The 21,044-nt window shown below is 32.1% G+C and overlaps 1 protein-coding gene across 24 annotated transcripts in view; it reads right to left on the reverse strand.

Annotated features, from left to right (window-relative positions):
• Positions 1 to 21,044, reverse strand: part of para (sodium voltage-gated channel paralytic) — a 651,733-nt gene that overhangs the window by 154,367 nt on the left and 476,322 nt on the right. For all 24 annotated transcript variants that reach the window (XM_081734028.1, XM_081734020.1, XM_081734025.1 and 21 more), the window contains 3 exons: positions 6,607 to 6,670; positions 3,912 to 4,056; positions 137 to 301 (listed from right to left, as the gene is read on the reverse strand). In XM_081734028.1, the coding sequence (XP_081590154.1) occupies positions 137 to 301; positions 3,912 to 4,056; positions 6,607 to 6,670 (374 nt within the window). The remainder of the gene's footprint in view (positions 1 to 136; positions 302 to 3,911; positions 4,057 to 6,606; positions 6,671 to 21,044) is intronic.

Raw genomic sequence — 21,044 nt, forward strand, 5'->3', positions numbered from 1 at the left:
CAAACAAAGCAATGTCTCAAAACAAGTACGAAATCATATTGTTTTGTCTGTTGAAGACAGACCGCTTGTAAAGTATGAATTTTCTTTTTCTATATTTGATTTTTAATAATTTACATATTTTTCATGGACAACTTACCCGCATCGCCTCTTCCTCTAATGCCTCTTCTTCTTCAGCCTTCTTTTGCAACTCGTCGTACGACATGGCGACAATGGCCAAGATCAAGTTCACGAGATAGAATGAACCCAAAAAGATGATAACAATAAAAAATAACATGTGCCATGGGCCTGCTGAGCGTAGCGTCTGAAACAAAGAAATACAACAGTCATTGATATATAAATATTTGATAACTTGTCTATATTATGAAGAAAATTGCCGTCTTATTTTAAAATACAGAATATGTGTGATACAAAATATTACTTGCCTCTCGACTTTAATAAATTATTATTGTAATGAATATTCCTAATTAAGTCTTTTTCAAAAAATATTTATAAAGAAGCATTGTATTCAAATTCTCAACTCTAATAAAATTTAACAGAAATAATGTATGACGACTTTTCTTCTTTTTTTACTCGTTTCTATTTTTCGTTCTATTGATTCTGTAATTCCTTTCTCAATGTTTTAACCTCCTCTTCAAGTCACTGCTCATCTTTCTCAAAAACTTCAATTCTTCTTCCTGCCTCAGAGTTATTACTATTACTTATTTATTTCTGAAATTCGAATTGAACCCAATTATTGTGATCAAAGTCTTCGTCACTAGAAATAATTTTTGCCAACTTTTCTTTCCATCTGTTTTCTACTCCTTTAGTTAACCTTCCTCCATTTATCTATTTGACTTCCTTTTCGTTGTTCCGTTTTACGTCTCACGCTTATGCCTTCAAGGCTAAAGGAGACAGTGATGATGAGAAATGAATGGAATGGTGGAATGAATAAAGAGGGAGGAAACGGGATAACCCTGAGAAAATCCACGGTGTTTGTCCACCACAAAGTTCACTTGGCACGAGCTGGAATCGAACCAAGGACCCGATGCATTAGAGGTGAATGTTCTACCACTGCGCCGCCGCGGCCCATTCCCTTTTTCGTTGTTCTTGAAGCCCTTAGTCTTATTGGTGTTTCTCAAAAAAATATAATTTTCAAATTGTTATTGACTTAACCCTTTTTATCAGAATCAGAAGGCTAAAAACACTCTTAAAGAGATGTTCGTAAAAGGATCTAAAATTTGTAAACCTATTGTGCTATCGAGTGGACAAATGAATGCCTTATAACCATTTTATAACTCTAACTGTATCTGCTGCTTAATATCTTCTGTGTAGAATAGTTCAACCTATATTAAGCTCGGTTAGCTCGGTAAGCGCGATTAAGTGTTGCAATTCAATCACTTTAAATTACTTTCTATGGTGTATAGAACTTATTTTAAGATTATTCTTTAGATATTCTTCCTCACTAGCACTACTAAACCTACTCACACCTGTTGATGCAACTCAGTCATCTCGGAATCACTAGTGCACACATAGACAAAAATTATTCAATATTTGCATGTGTGGTATTATTTTCCTACGTTGTTTCGGATATCTTCACATATATTGCTTACATCGAGGATAATTGGTTAGTTTCTTGCTTCCTTTTTAAGCCTCGCATTGTAAGTTGATTATTTGAGTGAAGAAAGTTGTAATATAATCATTCGATCTTGGTTCAAAAATGTTACTTGGGCGTCGGCATTCTCAAAATTATCTTAATTATCTGTTGAAATGTCAATTGTTTTGTCAGTAGGAGTTGTTTTTTCTAAAGCTTCATCCTTTATACGGAATATCAGTTGATCTCGTAACTTCTGATTAAGGTATGACCCAAAATCGCAATAAAATGTTTTCTCCCTGAATTCCAAAGCAAACTTTATAATCTGTTTCTCTGATGTTGCACTAAGGACAGAAAACGGCGTTGCTCAGCTGACTAGTTAGATTTTACACCATATTGATCATATATCAACTTTTTGAGTTGTTGCTGGGAGTTTTCACTGGTGTATACCGTCAGCAAAGATATCTTAGTTCTTTAAATGCTCATGATCAAATAACAGTAAGAAGTGTACGAAGTTGGCTATTTTTGCTATTTTGGTCGTCTTACATAGCTATTCAAATCCTTCAAAATATGATTGAATGTTTCTGTATCTATAGCATTAAAATTCTCAGAGTTGTATAAGTTTGATTATTTAAGAATGTAGATTTTATACCAAATCTGCACAAATGTTGGAACTTACTCCTATACTTATTCGTAGCGTTTATTGACAAGTAACTAACCTCTTGTTATTATAAGTTAGACTCACATCAGTGAGAAAATACTTTCTAGAATTCTTTCTATTTTAAATTTTATATATATGAGACAGAAACAGCACTTGTACTTTACAACTCAATCTTAATGAGCAATTGCTATGAATTTTCTTAGTTAATAGATACAACAATAATTCCTTCTGAAAGAATTGTGTTCGAAATTACAAGTATCAAAATATTTTATTCGAACTCTCAGCTCTCAACAAATTTAACAAAATAAAACAGCATGATAACAATATTCACAAATTTTCCCTTTTACCGTTTTCTTTTCCACATTTTATTCCTAACAAAGCTAGGAAGAGAAACTTTTAAGAGTTATTTTTTGCCAGTTTATGCCCTCTGTGAAGCCGGGCCCGAGCTTGAGTGGTACTTGTATCCTATGGGTAGCCATGTTAAGTCACATCATATTTTTCTTGTAATGAAGTCGTAAAGTAATGGACTGTATTTATTCAACTGATTTATGAAACATAAAAACAAAATAATTATTAGAAACAGGTTCTAGTCTCCTTTACCGCGAAATTTCTCTCACTACTCATGTGACAGTGGGTGGATGAATACCTGGTAAGGGTAGAAAGAAAGAATATGGTACCCACGGGGATTGAAATCAAGTTGTCCAGTTGATAGGTAGATGCCTTACCGACTACGTCGCCGTGGTTTTTAATTCCTTTGTATTACCAAAAGATGCACTGAAATCCCTTTTAAAATGTATGAAGTACTTTATATACTTAGTTGTGACAATTACATTCCATAAATAGAATAAGATGCTGATGACAACATTAGTAAAAGCAATTAAGTATCTTTCAAACATTACTGATAAAAGTATATGCGATTTTTTAAAATAAGATACTTTATCTTAATCTAAATGTAGATTTATTGTCTTAAAACAAATATTCTTCCTTCAACAGTTGTCAGGCACCTCATTTTATGTATTATACGTATATATATACGTATATATATATATATATATATATATATATATATATATATATATATATATATATATATAAAATTTCTTTTAAACTTTAGACTCATTCCATAATACGAATGCAAATATTCGATGTAATGCCATTAAATTATTATTATATATTGCATTTTTAATTCTTGGTTACATACTTAGCAACCTTGAACACCACACACCATGAGAAATCAGACGGCCATCACAAAATTGTCTGAGAAACACAACACAACATGCACACTACTGCTAAACCTTTAATGTCATGAAGTACGCAAACGTCATACTCCCAGAGAAGCTGTGATGTAATCTAATTGTAAGTCGCTGAAGAAGGATAATGATTTCCTAGTGTTATACAAAGGATACTAACTATTCATAATGAAAAGACCACTTATTATAGATTCACTAAAACCAGATTTCAGTTTTGCAAAAGATAATCCTTCGTTATTGAGGCTTATCGTCAATTAATAAGCGTAAATATTTTGATAATAACAATTAACAGTTTGGTTTTATATGTACGCAAAGAGCATTGAAGACGTGTGAAGTTATATTTCTCAAAAGAGAAATTTATACATTCATTAGTGCCTTATAGAAGCACTATTACTAATACTTATTATTATAGTACATTTGAAATACTTACCAATTGATACAAATTTTCCCAGTAATCCTGGGTCATTAACCTGAATGCTGATAAAAAAGCCCAACCAAAGCTGTCAAAGCTTGTATACCCGTAGTTGGGGTTGTCACCGAAACCTTGCAAACACGTATATCCTTCAGGACATGGTCTATAAGAAAATAAAAGAATAAATAATTATAATAAGAATAAATCATCATTAGTATGAGCTTAAGAAATAAAACATTTCTCGGTGAACGACTATTAAAATATTGAATGTTGCAAGATTTTATGGTATTATTCAAAATTAAAATTTTAGTTCTCGTATGGTAAACGGTTACAATTTTTGCCTTTGATGTCAGGACCTCGGATTTTATTCTCAGTGAAGTACATATGATTAAGATAGGGTTACTACATGTATATATTTGAGATTTAAAATTTTTCGTTTGCGTACATTTTCTAAAATGTCTTGATTATTCGCATTTTCTAAGCTCAAGTGTATTGTCAATTAATTTCAGACATTTTGCATGAAATATATGTTTGGCTATTTGTATTTCAAGAAGGAGTCAGCGTGATACTATGTAAGTAATCTTGTTTATTTGGTATTTATTTCAATATATATTTTTCATAATATTTTAAAAGCAAACTTTATCATTCCTATGTCTAAACTTAATGTTTATATCACGAGTTAGTCAGGTGAACGTGTCTCCGCATTTTGCAATTTCAGAATATGGTAATCCTAATCCTATGTAATTCTAATCCACATACCCTTCTGGCTGAGAAGAAACGTTGAGTTCCAAATAAACACTTCATGGTAATTTGAAAATGTCCTCTTTTGTTTACTGCGTCTAATGTTTAATATACAGTAAACTATACAGTTTTGGTGTTCTCTGACATCTTCCTCAGCAGATCGGGCAACTCGTTGCAATCCATCTCATTTTTCAGAATTTCCTCTTGCACTATTTTGCTAATATGGTAATGTGAATTCCTTGCACTAAAACCTATTTAAATTGTTTTAAGTAAATCTTGTTTTTTTAAATCTATAAACTAGCACAAAATTACAGGAGTCTTCATAAAAACCTTCTCTAAATGTTTCCACAACAATAATTACAAAAGAAGAAAATTCTAGTTCAAGGAATTTACATGATTATATTTTAAAAATAGTGCAAGAGGAAATTCTGAGCAGTGAGGTGGATTGCCAGTTGATTGCTCGATCTGCTGTGGAAGGTGATAGGAAAGACTGAAGCAGTATAGTTAATAGTGCATTAAGTGAAATGAAATGAAATATTTCAGTTTTACGTCCCATGGTTAGCCGGCGAGGCTAAAGGAGACGGTGATAATGAGAAATGAATGAAATAGTGGAATGAAGAAAGTGGGAGGAAACGGGAGAATCTCGAGAAAACCCACGAACATGATATTTGTCCACCACAAAGCCCACTTGGCGCGAGCTAGGATCGAACCAGGGATGAACCACGCATCAGAGTGAACGCTCTACCACTGAGCCACCGTGCCCCTGCATTAAATATTAGACGCAGTAAATAAAAGAGCACGTTTAAAAATTATTATAAACATGATTACGTCAATTCATATTCTTAAATAATTAAACAATTTACGAGTTGGAAAAATATAGATGGAACTTATTACTGGGCTAAGTGGGACTTAAATCTAATTATCTGTTTACTGATCGAATGTTTTATATTCGAAATACCAGCAATATGACCACTTTGTTTACTGCTTCTTTTCCTGGTAGTAATTAACTGGCAATTTTTAGTAGAGGCAATCCATTCTTGTGAATATATTAATTAAGTACTTTTATGGTTCAACATTATAAACATACATATTTTCAATTATAAGGATCACGCACTAAATCATAAGCGGGAATGATGGAGGGTAAACAATAAAGTTAATTTCAAAGTTCTTGAGTGCTAAATATGACAATAATGTCAATATTTGAGCCTAATTTACCTTATGGTGAAAAATACTCCACAGAAATGTGTGAGTCGGAAGAAGATTACTATAATTTCTATGGTAATTACGATGTTTACGATGTCTATGATAATTGATGTATATAATTATGTATATAAGTTTTTCATAGCCAATAATAATTATAAAATATATTTTTATTTACAAAACTGAATATCTACAAAAGCTTAAATTTTTACTATCTTTTGGATATTTTCTATCAGGTAAGGATTATAATATGATAATCAGAGTATATCTATAATGTATATGTACAGTCAGAAACAATATTAAGTATAGGTTGGAGCTGTTATTTCTTATACCTCTAACCTATACTTAATTTTGTTTCTGACTGTGCAATCAATTTAATACAATATACTAATCTCTTCGATAGAAAAAAAATACAAAAAAGTAGTAAAAAGTATTCCTGAAATTTTCAGTTTACATAGATTCTGAATTTTATTAAAAATTACCTTTACTTTAGTTATTATATGGATGGGTTAAATTCAAAGCGGCATAAGTTAATTTTTCAGAATTCAAAGTGACACATTCACGCCTGCTGAAAGGGATAGATTTAACTCCACAAATATGACTTCAATGGCGGGTCACTTACTTTTCCAGTTAATTGGAAAAATTATATATTGAAAGCAAATAGTAAAATCTTTGTTTCTTGGAGTAAGCAGAACATGCCTTATGCAACTGTAAATTTAACCCTTTCATAAGATAAGTTACGTATATAAATTTTAAAAAATGAAGTACAAACCCTGCACCAGATGAATTCCCACATAAAGGATATTCCACTGCATCTGGTGGTTTGTGCCAGTGACCTACGAAAGAATTTTTTCTTTATATTAATGAATATTTTTAAGAAAAGGAGAAACTAATGCATATTTTTTCACCTATAAAGAACATGTCTCCTTAGCCTACTCCCAAAATAATCAAGTTGGATGTTACTAGGTAAGTAGGGGAGATATGTATGTTCTACCCCACTTTCCCCCTCCACCCCTAACTAACAAAAAAATTATGAAGCCGCCACTGACTGCCAAAAATTTATGAAGTCACCCCTGACCATTGTACTTTAACACAGAAGGATACCCCAAAGTGAGATTGAATATGCTTTTATGACATTTAAAATCATAAAAACTTACATCTAAAACTAAAACTACACTACATATAATTATATCTACTCCTCTTCTATCTTATAATGCCCCCAAGCTAACGTTTTTATACCATCTCGCGCTATATATCTTTTATCGTCCGAGGAATCTAGTGCCAGCTTATGAACGGTTATGCTATATATATCGTGCTTATAACTTCTAATGAGGTTTATGTCCTTATACGTTTTAACATTTTTAAATAAGCTTTCTTTATAATCATCAAATTGCAACTCCTTGGCAACTACGCATTTAGTTACTCCTTTAGCTTTTTTCTTTTCTTTATTTTCTACTCTATAAGCATACATCTTTGATCTCAATCCAATAAACTCTGTCATTATCTTACCTTTATTCTCATCTTTCATCTTACCTATTACTTTTTTGTTTATTAGTGGTAGTCCATATATGTTATTTTCCTTGTATTCACTCGTGTCAAACTGGTCAATTATTTCTGCTATATCTTTGTAAAAGTCTTCAGTCTCAATCTCATATATAAAGCTATCGGTGTCCATATAACATAAATCTATATTGTTTCCATATTTCGGCTTCATCGTGTTATAATGAAAATCATACATTAACAGTTTTGATAGTTCTAATACACTCATACCAACATATATTGGCTTATTAAACGTTAATCGCTCTTTTTTCATATGTATAGCACACAAGTTCTCACTAAATATTGTTCTGTAATCAAAGTTAGGTTTAGCAATTAATGCTTCTACCCTCTTAGGATCACATTCTAATTGTATGGGCTGCCTCTTTCTAATATTTTCCATTGTTTTTCCGAATACCGAGTTATTCATGAGCTTATAAAAATCTTTTTCAAACTCATTTTTAGCTTGCGTCCTCATCTCTGTATTTAAATCAATGTATTTCTTTAGCCAATTTGATTGTTTAAACTCTAATACCCTATACACTTTCTTCAATCTCATTCCAAGTGACATATAAAGTTTTAAGTTTCTATAGTGAATTACATATCTTTCCTTATTATAAAGTGTTGTTAGTAGTTTCGATTGTTTTGATTCTGGTGGACACATGTTTTCTGGAGCTAATGGTAAATCAGAATGCTTGTTATGTAAATGTTTTGGATATTCTAAATCTACTTCTAATATGTAGCCAGTTTCTGAGTCATCTGGAATGTTCTTTATATCTATGTATGGTTTAACCCACTTAAAGTCTTTATAAGGCATGTATTGACTCATAGCCCATCCATATAAGTTGTTTGCGTCTAAATATGCTAGGTATGTTGAACACTCATCCTTATTATAATCTTGCATATATTTGTTGTTAGCTTTTACATATCTTTTACTGCATTGTGAGATTCCTCCTCGTATACCCTTTTCTAACATTAGTATTTTATCATAATCAGTCAACATTTCTAAGTTAATTTTAGTCATCTTTAACATTGCATCCCATGATAGGCCTGGTGCTGTATAATACCAAGCAGGATCTAATCCATATGCCTTTAAACACACATCTCTAAAGTTTTCAAATATATCTGTTAATTGAAGGACATCTGTTTTGTTATAATGTTCAGTTAAGTCCTCCAATAACTCTAGATTGAATTCTTTACAAACTCGTACATGAAGCTTATGACGTTCAGGACTCATTTTTTCTCCTGTTAATCTGTTTGTAAATTTGTCTGGAGATAATGGAACAGGTTCTTTCAATTTTTCAAATGAATCAACATAATCAAATGGATAATCACCTTTAGTATTAACTAGATCAAGTTTATCAATCGGGAAAAACTTTAATGTTTCTCGAAATTGTTCTGGCTTTAAATTCTTTGTTAGCTCTGCTAAACTCTTTGGCATAAATCTAAATGAATCAACAAATCTTAAATTTATTCCATCTTTTTCTGATCCTGCTTTTACATATTTTTCATATGTTATGTACCTTTCCTCATTATTAGCGATCAGTTTAATTTTCTGTGTATCATAAGCTAACTCCTTAATAAACAAATGTGTATTATAGCCAGTTAAGTTGTGAAGAAATACAGGAACAAAGTTGGGATTTTTATAGTTTAAATTGCAATAACTGTGAGCTGCACCTCTAAACTTTCCAGTTAAATGATCATGATCTCTTACCTTTGCTTTATTTTTATTTATCTTATACAAACATTTTTTTAAGTCATGCTTCCATTCTTCTATTTTTTCACTCATATCATCTTTATCCTTGTAGAACTGTATTTTCTTCTTCAGTATATTTATTTTTTTCTCAACAGCTGGAGGTAAGTCATTCAAGTTTTTCTCACATATATGACAAGTATCCGAACTGTTATAAGCTTTTATTTCCTTCTCACTAAGCGGAGTCATATTAACTACTCTGTTATATATTTTCATAATTTCTATTGCTTCTTTTTGTAACATTTCAATAAATACTTTCGCAGCATCTGGACCTATATAACTAACAGGGGCTTTGTAGTCTCCATTTGAATACTTGACATAGTAACAAAAACTCATTGGCTTATGCTTTTGATATTTTACTGTTTTACTACAATTGTGCTCTATTTTTAACTTACATAAGATACATTCAAAGTCAGCTATTATCGTAAATGGAACTCTTAATGATCTATTATAGTTTTGAAACTTTATTTGATTGTCGTATGGTTTAGGAAGTTCTATTCTAACAGCCTCATGCTCTTTACAATATAGCTCATGGTTTTGCAACTGCTTCTCATCTCTAAAGTGTCTTGTTAAACATCTATCACAAAAGTATAACTTCTCAGTATGTTTTGTCACTTGACTTCTTATTAATCGTGATAGGTCTTTTATCCAACAAAAATGATTGTTTTTTTCATCTTTTACATATAATAAATTGATATGAGTTTCTTGCTTATTTTTTGTGATTTGAAGTGGATATACATTATAGTTCTTGTCATAGCTGTAAACATTGATGGAGATATTACTTCTTTTTTCAAATTTAACTATATCTTTTAACTGTACAGGAAACTCAATACCATTACAATATTTCTTTTGTAATTCATTAACAAGTTGCTTATAATGAGAGGGTCTTTGAGGATTTTTTGAAACGGTTTTATCAATAGGTTTTAAATAACTTGCAATAGAATATAAGAAACATTTATTATCTTTATTTTGAATATTTATTACTGCTTTCTTATCTTTAATCTGCTTTGGAAGTTCAATATAGGAAGAAGCTCTTAATGGTACATACTTATTTAATCTGATTTCTAGGTGTTTAATTTGATGTAACGTCCATCCTGATCCTCGGCCTTGAAATTCTTCCATTTCTCTACGAAGTTTTTTTTTGGCATAAGATATATATTCACTTAAGTCAGTTGATTTTAATATTCTCTCGTTTGATGTTTTGAAATTGTGCTCTTGTATTTCTTTATCTTTAATATAGTCACAAATGAAAACAAGGTTAACTTTAACAGGGTGAAATTTTAATTCCTCTTTGATTTTGTTAATAGCAACTCTTCCACTTGTATCTAAAAATTTTATTGGGTCTTTATATCCTCCTGTGTTTTCGACTTTAATGGTTTGTAAACGCTTCTTGAGTGCTGTTTCTTCTAATTCAACTTTGATGGGTATACGTGCTGGCTTCGGTTCTTCAATTACTTCTTGTTTAAAGGGGAATATATTTCTAATCTGCCTTCTGCTTTGTTCATCGTCATGTTGTTTAAGAAGGTCTATCAGTTCTGCTTTTCTTAATCGGGAATATCTTCTGATTCCCCTCTCTTTACATTGGCGTCTTAACTCTACTACAGTAAATTTATTATAATTACTCATCTTATTTATACTATAGAAAATCTTTATACTCTTCAATTTTTACCTACACCGGGCTATTTCAGTTCATTTTCATTTGTCCTAGTACAACGCTTAACATTGTACACCCCTGCCATTGTCTACATATTAGGCGTTGTATTAGAACAGGACTTTCATGGGAATACCCCATCAAAGTCACATATACACATTTAAAACTGAATCATTTTTGTAAACTTACTCATCATCATCATCATAATCATCACTACCATATTTATATTCATCATCACTACTCAAATCAGATGTTTTTTGTTGCATTATTAATAATTCTTTTTCCTTCAACAGTATTTGCTTCTCTAGTAGTGCTGCTAAGAGTTTAAGATCATGATGAATTAGTTTAAGTCTATCATGTAATAAATCAAATTCTTTCTCCATATTTGTTATATAGAAAACCAACAAAAATTCGGCCCTGGAAATATATGTTTGAAAGGGGTCCAGTGCTGGTGGCCCCCTTGTTGTAACTTTAATTATCAGATAATAACCTATCATACAAGCAATCAATTTCTTTAATCAATTCTTCTTCTGATAGTGATGTCCAAAACTCATTACCCTTACCTTTACGAATATCTAGTTCTTGCTGCATTAGGTTGCATAGCTTAATACTGTTAGGATCTCTAAACTTTTCGTATATTATTACATGATTCGGATATTTTTCTTCTGCTTCATTAAGAGGCTTATATAGACTTCTCTTTTGACATCTGATAGCATAATAAGGGAAAGGATCATTAGATTTGTTCTTCTTATATATGATTAGACAATTATCTTTTGAAACATCATCTGTATATGGTGCTGCAATTTCTTTTAAGCTCTCGTTTTGAATTCTCAATCTCTCCATTGTTTGATCTATTTCTTCTACTCTTTTTTGCAACTCTTCATTGTCTTGTTGATACTGTCTAAATTCCTGAGTGAAGTAATTAATAATAATTTCATTACATTTAATATAAAAATCTGGTGAAACCCATCTTGCTATATCAAGTATTAACTCTTTCGGAATATATGTTCCTCGTATAATACCTAATTGTCCACCTTTAACAATCTTAAAGTCATCCCCACGAATTCGTTGCGATGATTTTATATAAGAAATTAACTCTTTAGATTGTTTATTTTCTAACCATTTATAAAATTTCTTTCCTCCGTCTTGACACAACTTAGTAGCGTTGAAATATCCTGTTGATTTGTCTATAATCAACTTGAAATCACCAAACAGACCATACCAGTAATCATCTTTAATCTGTTCATAGCAAATATCTTTTAAACTAAGAGGACTATCCATAGTACCCATATTTATTATATAGAAAATCTTTATTTTTAACTTCATTTTCGTGGGGGTCCACCAGCACTGGACCCCTTTCAAACATGCATACGTCGCTTTAGCTCCCGGGGGTTTGATGAGCGAACCATAAAACCTTTTCAACAACGACAAATACAATTGAGACACTTATGACCTTATACTCAAAAACAAATCAACAACAAACTCATCGTCGTCTTCTCCTTCAATATCTACGTGACAACCATACGAAACAACACAGCTGTATTTTTCTTTGACTTTGTTTAGGAGGTTGACGGAGTTTGGATCTTTGGTTTCTGATAACACTGACATTCTTGGGTACTTTTCTTTGAGACACTGAAGTCTTGCTTTGATGTTTCGCTGCTGAACCCTTCCAACCCAATATTTGTATGATTCGTAACGCCTAACCTGATCGTGTTTGTCTGTGTCGTACTTGTCTACTATGTCTTGAAGCTGACCAGCCGTGAGGTTCTTTTTAACGATGATTAACTTGTGTACTTTTCCTGGGTCTTCTGTGTGTTCTGCTGCAATTGATTTAAGCTTTGTTATCTCCTTTGCTTGTTCTTCGTTGTGTATTTTGAGGTCAGTCATTGACTGTTCTACTTCTTTAACTCTTGCTTCTAGGGCGGTTGTGTCTTGTCGGAGCTGTTTAAAGTTTTGAATGAAGTAACTCTCGATAATGTCATAGCACTTGTCGTAAAAATCATCTGATAACCAATTGGCAATGTCTAGTATTATCTTCTTGTAAACATATGTACCTGATATGGTGTTATTGATCTTGCTGCCTGCTAGTTTGACTTCATATGATGCTTGTTTGAAACGGTCGGGAAGTCGACCGTTAATTTTTTTCTTGTAGTACTCCATTCGCCTCTTAGATCTAGTGTTTTCTAACCAATGCTTAAGTTCTTTTCCTCCAGCCTTACACATCTTGGTCGCATTGAAGTATTCAGTGCTCTTGTCTATAATCAGTTTGAAGTCACCAAAGACGCCGTACCAATAGTTGTCTTTAATCTGTTCGTAGCAAATATCGTTTAAACTAAGAGAACTATCCATAGTACTCATATTTATTATATAGAAAATCTTTATTTTTAACTTCATTTTCGTTACCAGCTAGCCGGCGCCAGATATCCCGCACCGGCTTTGGGGGTTTGTTTGTTCTAATACAACGCTTCGTACTTTGATGGGTTAACCCATAAAAGCAATGGTATATTTAGTTTCTCGTACTTAAATGTCTCTTAACTGAATGAACCTGTCAACAAGATCTATATCACTTAAATCTGTGTTCATATGCGAACCGTGCCAAGTTATTCTATCATCATAGCGTTCTTTAGCTCTGTTGTATAAGTTGATAGAGTTTGGATCGTCGACGTTAAGCAGAATACTCATACTTGGATACTTAAGTTTGAGTTGTTTAATCCTACTTTCGTAATTGCATGTTTGTACTCTTCCAACCCAATACTTATATCGTTCTATTCTTTCTTTTTGATCTCGTTCTTCTTCGTCATAGTAAAAGAGTATATTTTCAAGTTGTTCTTTAGTAAGGTTTTTCTTGATAATGAATAGCCTATGTATCTTTCCTGGATCTTCTGTATATGGTGCTGCAACTGTTTTAAGATAATCAACTTTGCTTTCTAGTTTTTGATTGTGCAAACGTAATTCATCCATTTGTTGTTGTATTTTTTGCATTTCTGTTTGGAGTAATTCGTTGTTGTCGCGATATTGTTGAAAGTCTTGGATAAAGTAGTCTTCTATAATGCTGCTACACTTATCATAAAAATCAAACGATAACCATGAAGCTATTTCAACCAACACTCTTTTGTATACATATGTTCCAGAAATCAACAAGTCGTTTTGGTTTGTACCTTTTGATTCTATATAATAATGTGATGATTTTTGGTGGAGCATTTCTGCTCCGCCTGATTTTGTGTTATAATATTCTAAAAGGGTTTTTGATCTAGATAATCTTAACCAATCTTTAAACGGCTTTCCTCCATCATAACACAGTTTAGTAGCATTGAAGTAACCAGTCTTCTTATCTATAATCAGTCTAAAGTCACCAAACAAACCATACCAGTAATCATCTTTAATCTGTTCATAGCAAATATCGTTTAAACTAAGAGAACTATCCATAGTACTCATATTTATTATATAGAAAATCTTTATTTTTAACTTCATTTTCGTTACCAGCTAGTTTTACTGTGTAAGACGAGTTTCTAAAATTCCTAGCCTCGGAGGAACTTCGAAGTTTGTTGTATTGCTAATTTTTTTGATAATTTCCACAGTTAGAATGCAAGCGCTGGAAATATATGTTATGGGGGTATCGTTTCGTTACCCCCCCTTATCTCATTTAAACCAACCTTTTATGGCATAATAACCATAAAAGACAAACATTTATATTTACACTACAACATTACTTTTATCTATCCAACTATTATGCGAATCATCAAACCCTAGCCATTTAACATATACTTTGTCACCTTTCTTTCTCAACACCTTTTCTACCAAATATTCATGCTTATGTTTCGTCTTTAATAGTTCTGGTTCGTAAAATCTACCTTGCACATCCTCTTCTTCTAAATCTTTAATTCTATATGTAGGCGGATTGGATGGAATAACTTCACTAATAACAAATACTTCTGTTGACCAATTAGGTGTATATCCTTTCTCAAATAACCCTTTCGACTTACTTATACGAACATGATCTTGGGCTTAACACGCTTATATTCTTTTTGATGCACTTTCTCCAATATTGTTTGCTCATTCTTCTTATTAACTTCTACAGGCTTTAAACCAATTGTTCTATGAATTTGATGATTATATTCTTTAACTAGTGTTGGTAATATCTCTATCCATTTATAATTCCCTTGCGTTGTGAACCTTTTCCACATGTTCTGCTTAAGTGTTCGATTAAATCTCTCAACAACAGAAGCTTTCTTACCACTATAGGTTGAGTAATGATTAATCTTATTTTCCTCCATCAACTTCTTAAACTCTTTATTGTAAAACTCTTTACTTGATCTGTTTGTAAGTTACTAGGTTTTCTCGTTCTTAATATGGATTCGAATGCTTCTGTAACGTTCTTACCACTCTTATCTTTAACAGGAACAGCAAACGCACATTTCGAGAACACATCTATAATCGTTAGCAGATACTTATAACCTTTATTGATTTTGGAAACGCCTTTTAATACTCCGCTATCCATTTCAACAAGATCAGCTTGCCAAAGATCATCGATACCTTTTATAACTACACTTAATCTGTCAAAGTTTTTTCTAGATGGTTTGTGAATTTCTTCTATAATGTCTTCTCTAACACCTTTACCTTCTTCTAGTCAATCAGGCTTTTTAACGAATTGAGTTTTAGTAATACCACATACAGAACAAATACCTTTCTTTAGATATCTTCCATTCTTTGTTTGTTCAATTCTAATGATATCTTTCTTCGTATCTGTCGATTTCTTACACTTAACACAATACATCCTGTTTATTATATAGAAAATCAATAACTATCGCTGTTTAATATTATGCTTTCAACATTCTCACCATCATCATCACTATCTTCGTCTTCTCTTTCTACATGCATATTAAACAATAGTAATTTACCATGTTTCAGATCAGAACCTTTAGATGGTCTAACTGTTAATTTATCATTTGTATTAAAGTGTAATGGAAAAGTTTCAACTAGAGAATCATTTAAATATATATCTATATAATACGTATTGTAAGATGATTCTATATGCATTAAGCTACCTTTATAAAGAAATTTGTATGCGATAGATAGATTATGTATTAAAAAGAACGGAGTTTCAACATTTTCTGATATTAATCGACTATGAAGCTCTATAACATAACTCCGTTTGATGAAGTTAAGCTCTTCTTTCAACATAGCGATATCTTTTCTCACAACTGTATTATCTAACTCTGATGTCATTTTAACATTACCAAAGATATCCATATTTATTATATAGCAAACGTCTTTAGGAAAGCTCTTTCTATGTACATTACAACAAACAATAATTGTCCTTCTTCCATAGCAGAATTTTTATTTGGTTTAATCGTAATTATATCGTTCTTCTTAAAGTCAAAAGGTATCTCTTTAATCAAAGTATCACCCAAATATATATCTAGAAAGTATTTATCCAAACTTAATTCCATGTGCATTATTTTCCCATTATAGAGAAATTTGTAACCGTTAGAGAGATTAAATATTCTGAAGATTGGCTCCTTAACGTTTTTAGCTCTTAATCGATATAGTAGAGGCATGGTTTCTTTCTGCATAACCAATTTAGTAGTATCCATCCTAACCTTTTGAAAATCTTCTTTCTTTATGTATGTGTCTTGTAACGTTTCTAATGCATCTTCAAATCGTTTTCTATCGTTCTCTAATTGAGCTTCTATTGACCTAAGTTGACTTACGCTAACAACATCATTTAAATTCTCCAACAATTTTAATTTTTCTTCACTAATATCAACATCACCTTTTCTATCTTTAACATTACCAAATATATCCATACTCGTTTATTATACAGAAAATGCCCATCCTAGTTTTTCAAAACATTTCTTTAACATCTCTATTTGTCTAGGCGAGTGTTTAAAATCAATATCAACATGAACATCATGCTTTTTCAACAGATGGTACAATACACATTTCAAGTTAATAAACAATGCTCTTTCCGGATACAGCTCCCTAAAGACCTCGTGTAAGTTTTCGAACTCATTTATAAGTGTTTCCTCCATATGCTGTAATTTTAATGGTTTTTGATCGGTTAGGTGATAGTGTATTAAATAGACATCATCATAATATTTCGTGTATTTGTTTTTCTTTAGCACTTCTAGAACATCTTTTGTTGATATTAAATCTCTTGGCATATTTCTAAGTTAATCATTTAACACCTTGAGCACCTCTTCGGGAATAATTCTATCCTGTAAAGCTTGCAAACGAGATAACTGTAACTTAAATCTATTTGTAGTATCGTACCATGGTTTTCTTACGCAAGCAGCTTTCACTTCTTCACAAGTACTGTAAACCCAACCATTCTCTACAGAACAATCGTCACAAATGTATCTACTCATACCTTTTGTTAATGACTTACTACCACAATAACTGCATTGTAATGGTGCGGTGCTATAATTTGACAGCAAGTCCTTTAAGGTAATTATTGGACGTAACTTTCTCAACTCTTCTTCCGTGTACAAAAATTTAGGTATTAGCATTTTCCATAAATCAATAACATTGTAAACGTTGTTTCTATCTTTTAAGTCTATCTCGCTAACATCCTGAAAATACTGATAAAAATTATATCTATCTAGTGAACGGAAAATTGTATCGAACGGATGAAACTTTGGTAACTTACTTCCAATATGTGTTTTGTTCTTTTCTAAAACTTCAAAAACATTAAACCCGAGGACAGTGCCTATACTCCCAATTGTAACATCATTACTATCAGTTTGAATTTTAACTCTATTTCTTAAATGATCTTCTGATAATGTTATGTTGATGGATTGAGATTTTAAATATTCATTAAGACTGTTTAAGCTGTATTGCCCTTCTGGTATAAAAACTTGTCTATCACCATATGAGAAACTGTTTTTTTCTGTTGTTATGTTTGGAGTTAGATATGTACTGTAAAACCCAACTAGTCCTATACTCAAATAGTTGCTCCTGTTGTCTAATTCGTAATGGAGTTTCTTCTTTAAAATGGAAGTATTACTCGTTAACTTGAATACCTTAGCCATTTATTATATAATAAATGAATGAGTTCGATTTACCTAGAGATATTCCAAGAGAGAAAGTAATCAAGTTAATAGAAGATGTCATTCAAAAGTTAGAATTCAGCTTAAAGAAGAAAAAGAGAAAACTACGAATTGTTAAATATGCATACTACACTTTGATCACGTTATCAGTTATACTTTCTGCAACAACTGGGTTTATTAATATTTTTATACCTGTAACAATTTACTCAATATTAACAACGTCTCTTGCAACTGGAAGTGCTATAATAACAGGTTTGTCTTCTAAGTTGAACATAAGCAAAAGAAAGGATGAATATAAAGCCATTGTCACTTGTATTAACTCATTTAAAGAACAGTTAGAGATGATAATAACATTAAATGGCGAAATGGATAGCGAATATATAAAAGATACGTTGCTTAAGATCAGAGAACAACTTAAAGATATAAGATAGACTATGTAAATACAAGTCAAGTCCTTAAAGACAACGTAAGACCTGGAGACTACAAAGGGCGTCCGCATTACGGACACCCTTCCAAATGGACAACCTCACACAACTTTCATCAACGAACCGGGTCTGTACTAGTACTATGAGCAGAAAATTAATCATCGGAATTAAAGGTGAGCAAAACGCTCACCTTACAGTTTGTCCTCAAACTGTTTGAAAGGGGTCCAGTGCTGGTGGACCCCTGATTTTCTCTATAATAAATGAGTAAGAAAACTATTAATTGGGATATAAAAGAGATGATAAAAGAAACAACAGCTAAGAAAAGAAATGGAGAACTTATACCTGATGATGTTCGTTGTCTTATCGTGGGTCCGTCGGCGTGTGGTAAAACTTTTTTGTTATTTAACTTCTTATTACAGCCAGGTTGGTTAAACAATAATTACTTCTACATATATTCTAAAAGCATTATTCAACCAAAGTATGAGCAGTTAAGAGATCGATTTGAAAAGGAAGAACTAAAGTTAAATAAACAAATAGCAACGTTCTTAAGCGGTAATGATTCTATTGTGCCTATTGATGAATGTGAAAAATACTCTGTTGTTGTGTTTGACGATTACATTTTGGAGAATCAAGATACTGTTAGAAATTACTTTACAAGAGGTAGGCATAGACATTTAGACTGTTTCTATCTTGCACAAACATATTCAAAAGTACCTAAACAGTTTATAAGAGATAACGTCAACTTCCTATGCATATTCAGACAAGATGATACTAATCTTAAACATGTGTATAATGAGTTTGTTGGAGGAGATATGTCTTATGATAAATTTAAAGAGATATGTTCAAAATGTTGGCAAGAAGATTATGGTTTTATAGTAATTGATATGACAAGGAAGGTAAACAATGGTAAGTATAGGAACAAGATAAAACACTTCTTAAACGTTTGATGTTTTTTCACGTTTTACGTTTTAACGTCCCACCCAACCAGGTACATTCTAGGAACGTGCCATTTAAGTTCCATATGTACCGTTTACGTACCTGGTACTTGAAACATGTACATTTCATATGCATAGCACGTGTCGCTAGGTACGTGCCTTTCGAGGAATTTCTGACACTTGCAAGGTACTTTTACATGCTTCACTGGAATGTGAAGAATGTGAATGGCACATACCCCATGTACCATGGCATGGTTGTGCGTAAGTTGCTTCGTATTGCGACTAGGGTTGCCAATTTAGCCACTTTGTGACGAGATCTGGCCATTTTGAGAACGTCGTTAGTCACATAATTTCCAAAGAGCCAATAGTGGCTTTTTAGCCATATGCTTTTCACTTCTATAGCCACTTTCTGAGTTTAGCCACATTGTAATATACATACAAAATTAATATATTGTCAGTTATATATGGTGCTTATTGGGAAAAACACTCCCCAAAAAAGTTCATCTTAGACTGGAGAAATGGTTATCCTTCCTTTTCCATTATTATTTGGCTATGAAACAAATGCCGGAGACATATACAACCGCTATATACAACAGTGTGGTGTTGGAATGTGTAATGATTAGGATGTGATGTTTTAGTTTATTTTTTTGAAATTTCAACACTTCCAATGTACCCGTAAAAATGTACTAAAGAAATAGTGCCCATGTTTTTTAAATATTCAATTAGAACTGGACAATCTACATGAAATTTGCAATCGATCAGTGAAAACGTCATCTTTCTAGAGCCTGTAGTTTCTGAGATCTCATTGTCGAGAAACATATATGTGTATTTTAAAAGAGCTCCAAAGATGGCAGCACAATTCATTTGCATGTATTTCGGAGAAGGCTTACTAAAGGCAAAGGCCTTTGAACAATAATTTAAAAGGATAAACTTTGTGAAAAATATTTATTTCAGTAATTTATTTAAACTACACTCTTTTAAAAATATTTGTCTTTGTTATAAACGTGAAATCACAAATAACCGTAAATCAAAGGTTTGAATGCTAAGATTATAGGTTAGAGCTCAGTCGCTGGTAAATGTTACTGTAGTATTTTAATAGATAGTTAAATTGCCACACACATGCCGGAGGAGGGCATATATTTTCAGTTAGTTGCTTGGCTTTTTTTAAAAGTACAAGCTTCTAAATTCGAACTTAAAAATGAAGCGTTAAGGTTTTAGTGTTTAAGTACTCGCACCCCCAGTTGCATAGCACTGCCCTAAGGAACATTACTGACATGCCTAGTACATTCCTGGCACATGCCAATGCCAAGTAAATGTGTCAAGTACATACACGGTACGTGATATACACATAATAGATACATTCCTCGGTATGTGTCATGCACGTACTTTTGGGCGGAAGTAACCTTATTCCTTACATGTGTATTTCACATGATTGCTCTATTCACGTACCTATCATGTACATTCCAATGTACCTCGAGGAACATTCTTTACACATGATCAGTATGTACTTGTGTTGGGTGGGGTTTGACGTTTATTGACGTTTATTGACGTTCTTTGACGTTCATCGACGTTTGTTCGTTTTCTATACAATAAATGGATGAGAAAGAAATTGATAAGAATATTAAGTTGAAGGAGTTCTTGATAAAGGGCTTCAAATCTTGGAAGAAAGAAAGAGCGGGTATATACGATAAATTTAAAACACAAGAGCAACCTGTAATTGATGCTATTCAAAACTTGGGAAGTGAGATCAAAGAAGTAGCAGAACAAAATAAAAATCTAATAACTGAACTTGTTCCAGTTGCACATAAGACGGCTTCAATAGATCCTAGTCTACTAGAAACACCTAAAAAGATAGCTTATG

Source organism: Thermobia domestica, chromosome 12, assembly GCF_964235325.1.
Source record: "Thermobia domestica chromosome 12, izTheDome1.hap1.1, whole genome shotgun sequence".
NCBI classification, from domain to species: Eukaryota; Metazoa; Arthropoda; class Insecta; order Zygentoma; family Lepismatidae; genus Thermobia; species Thermobia domestica.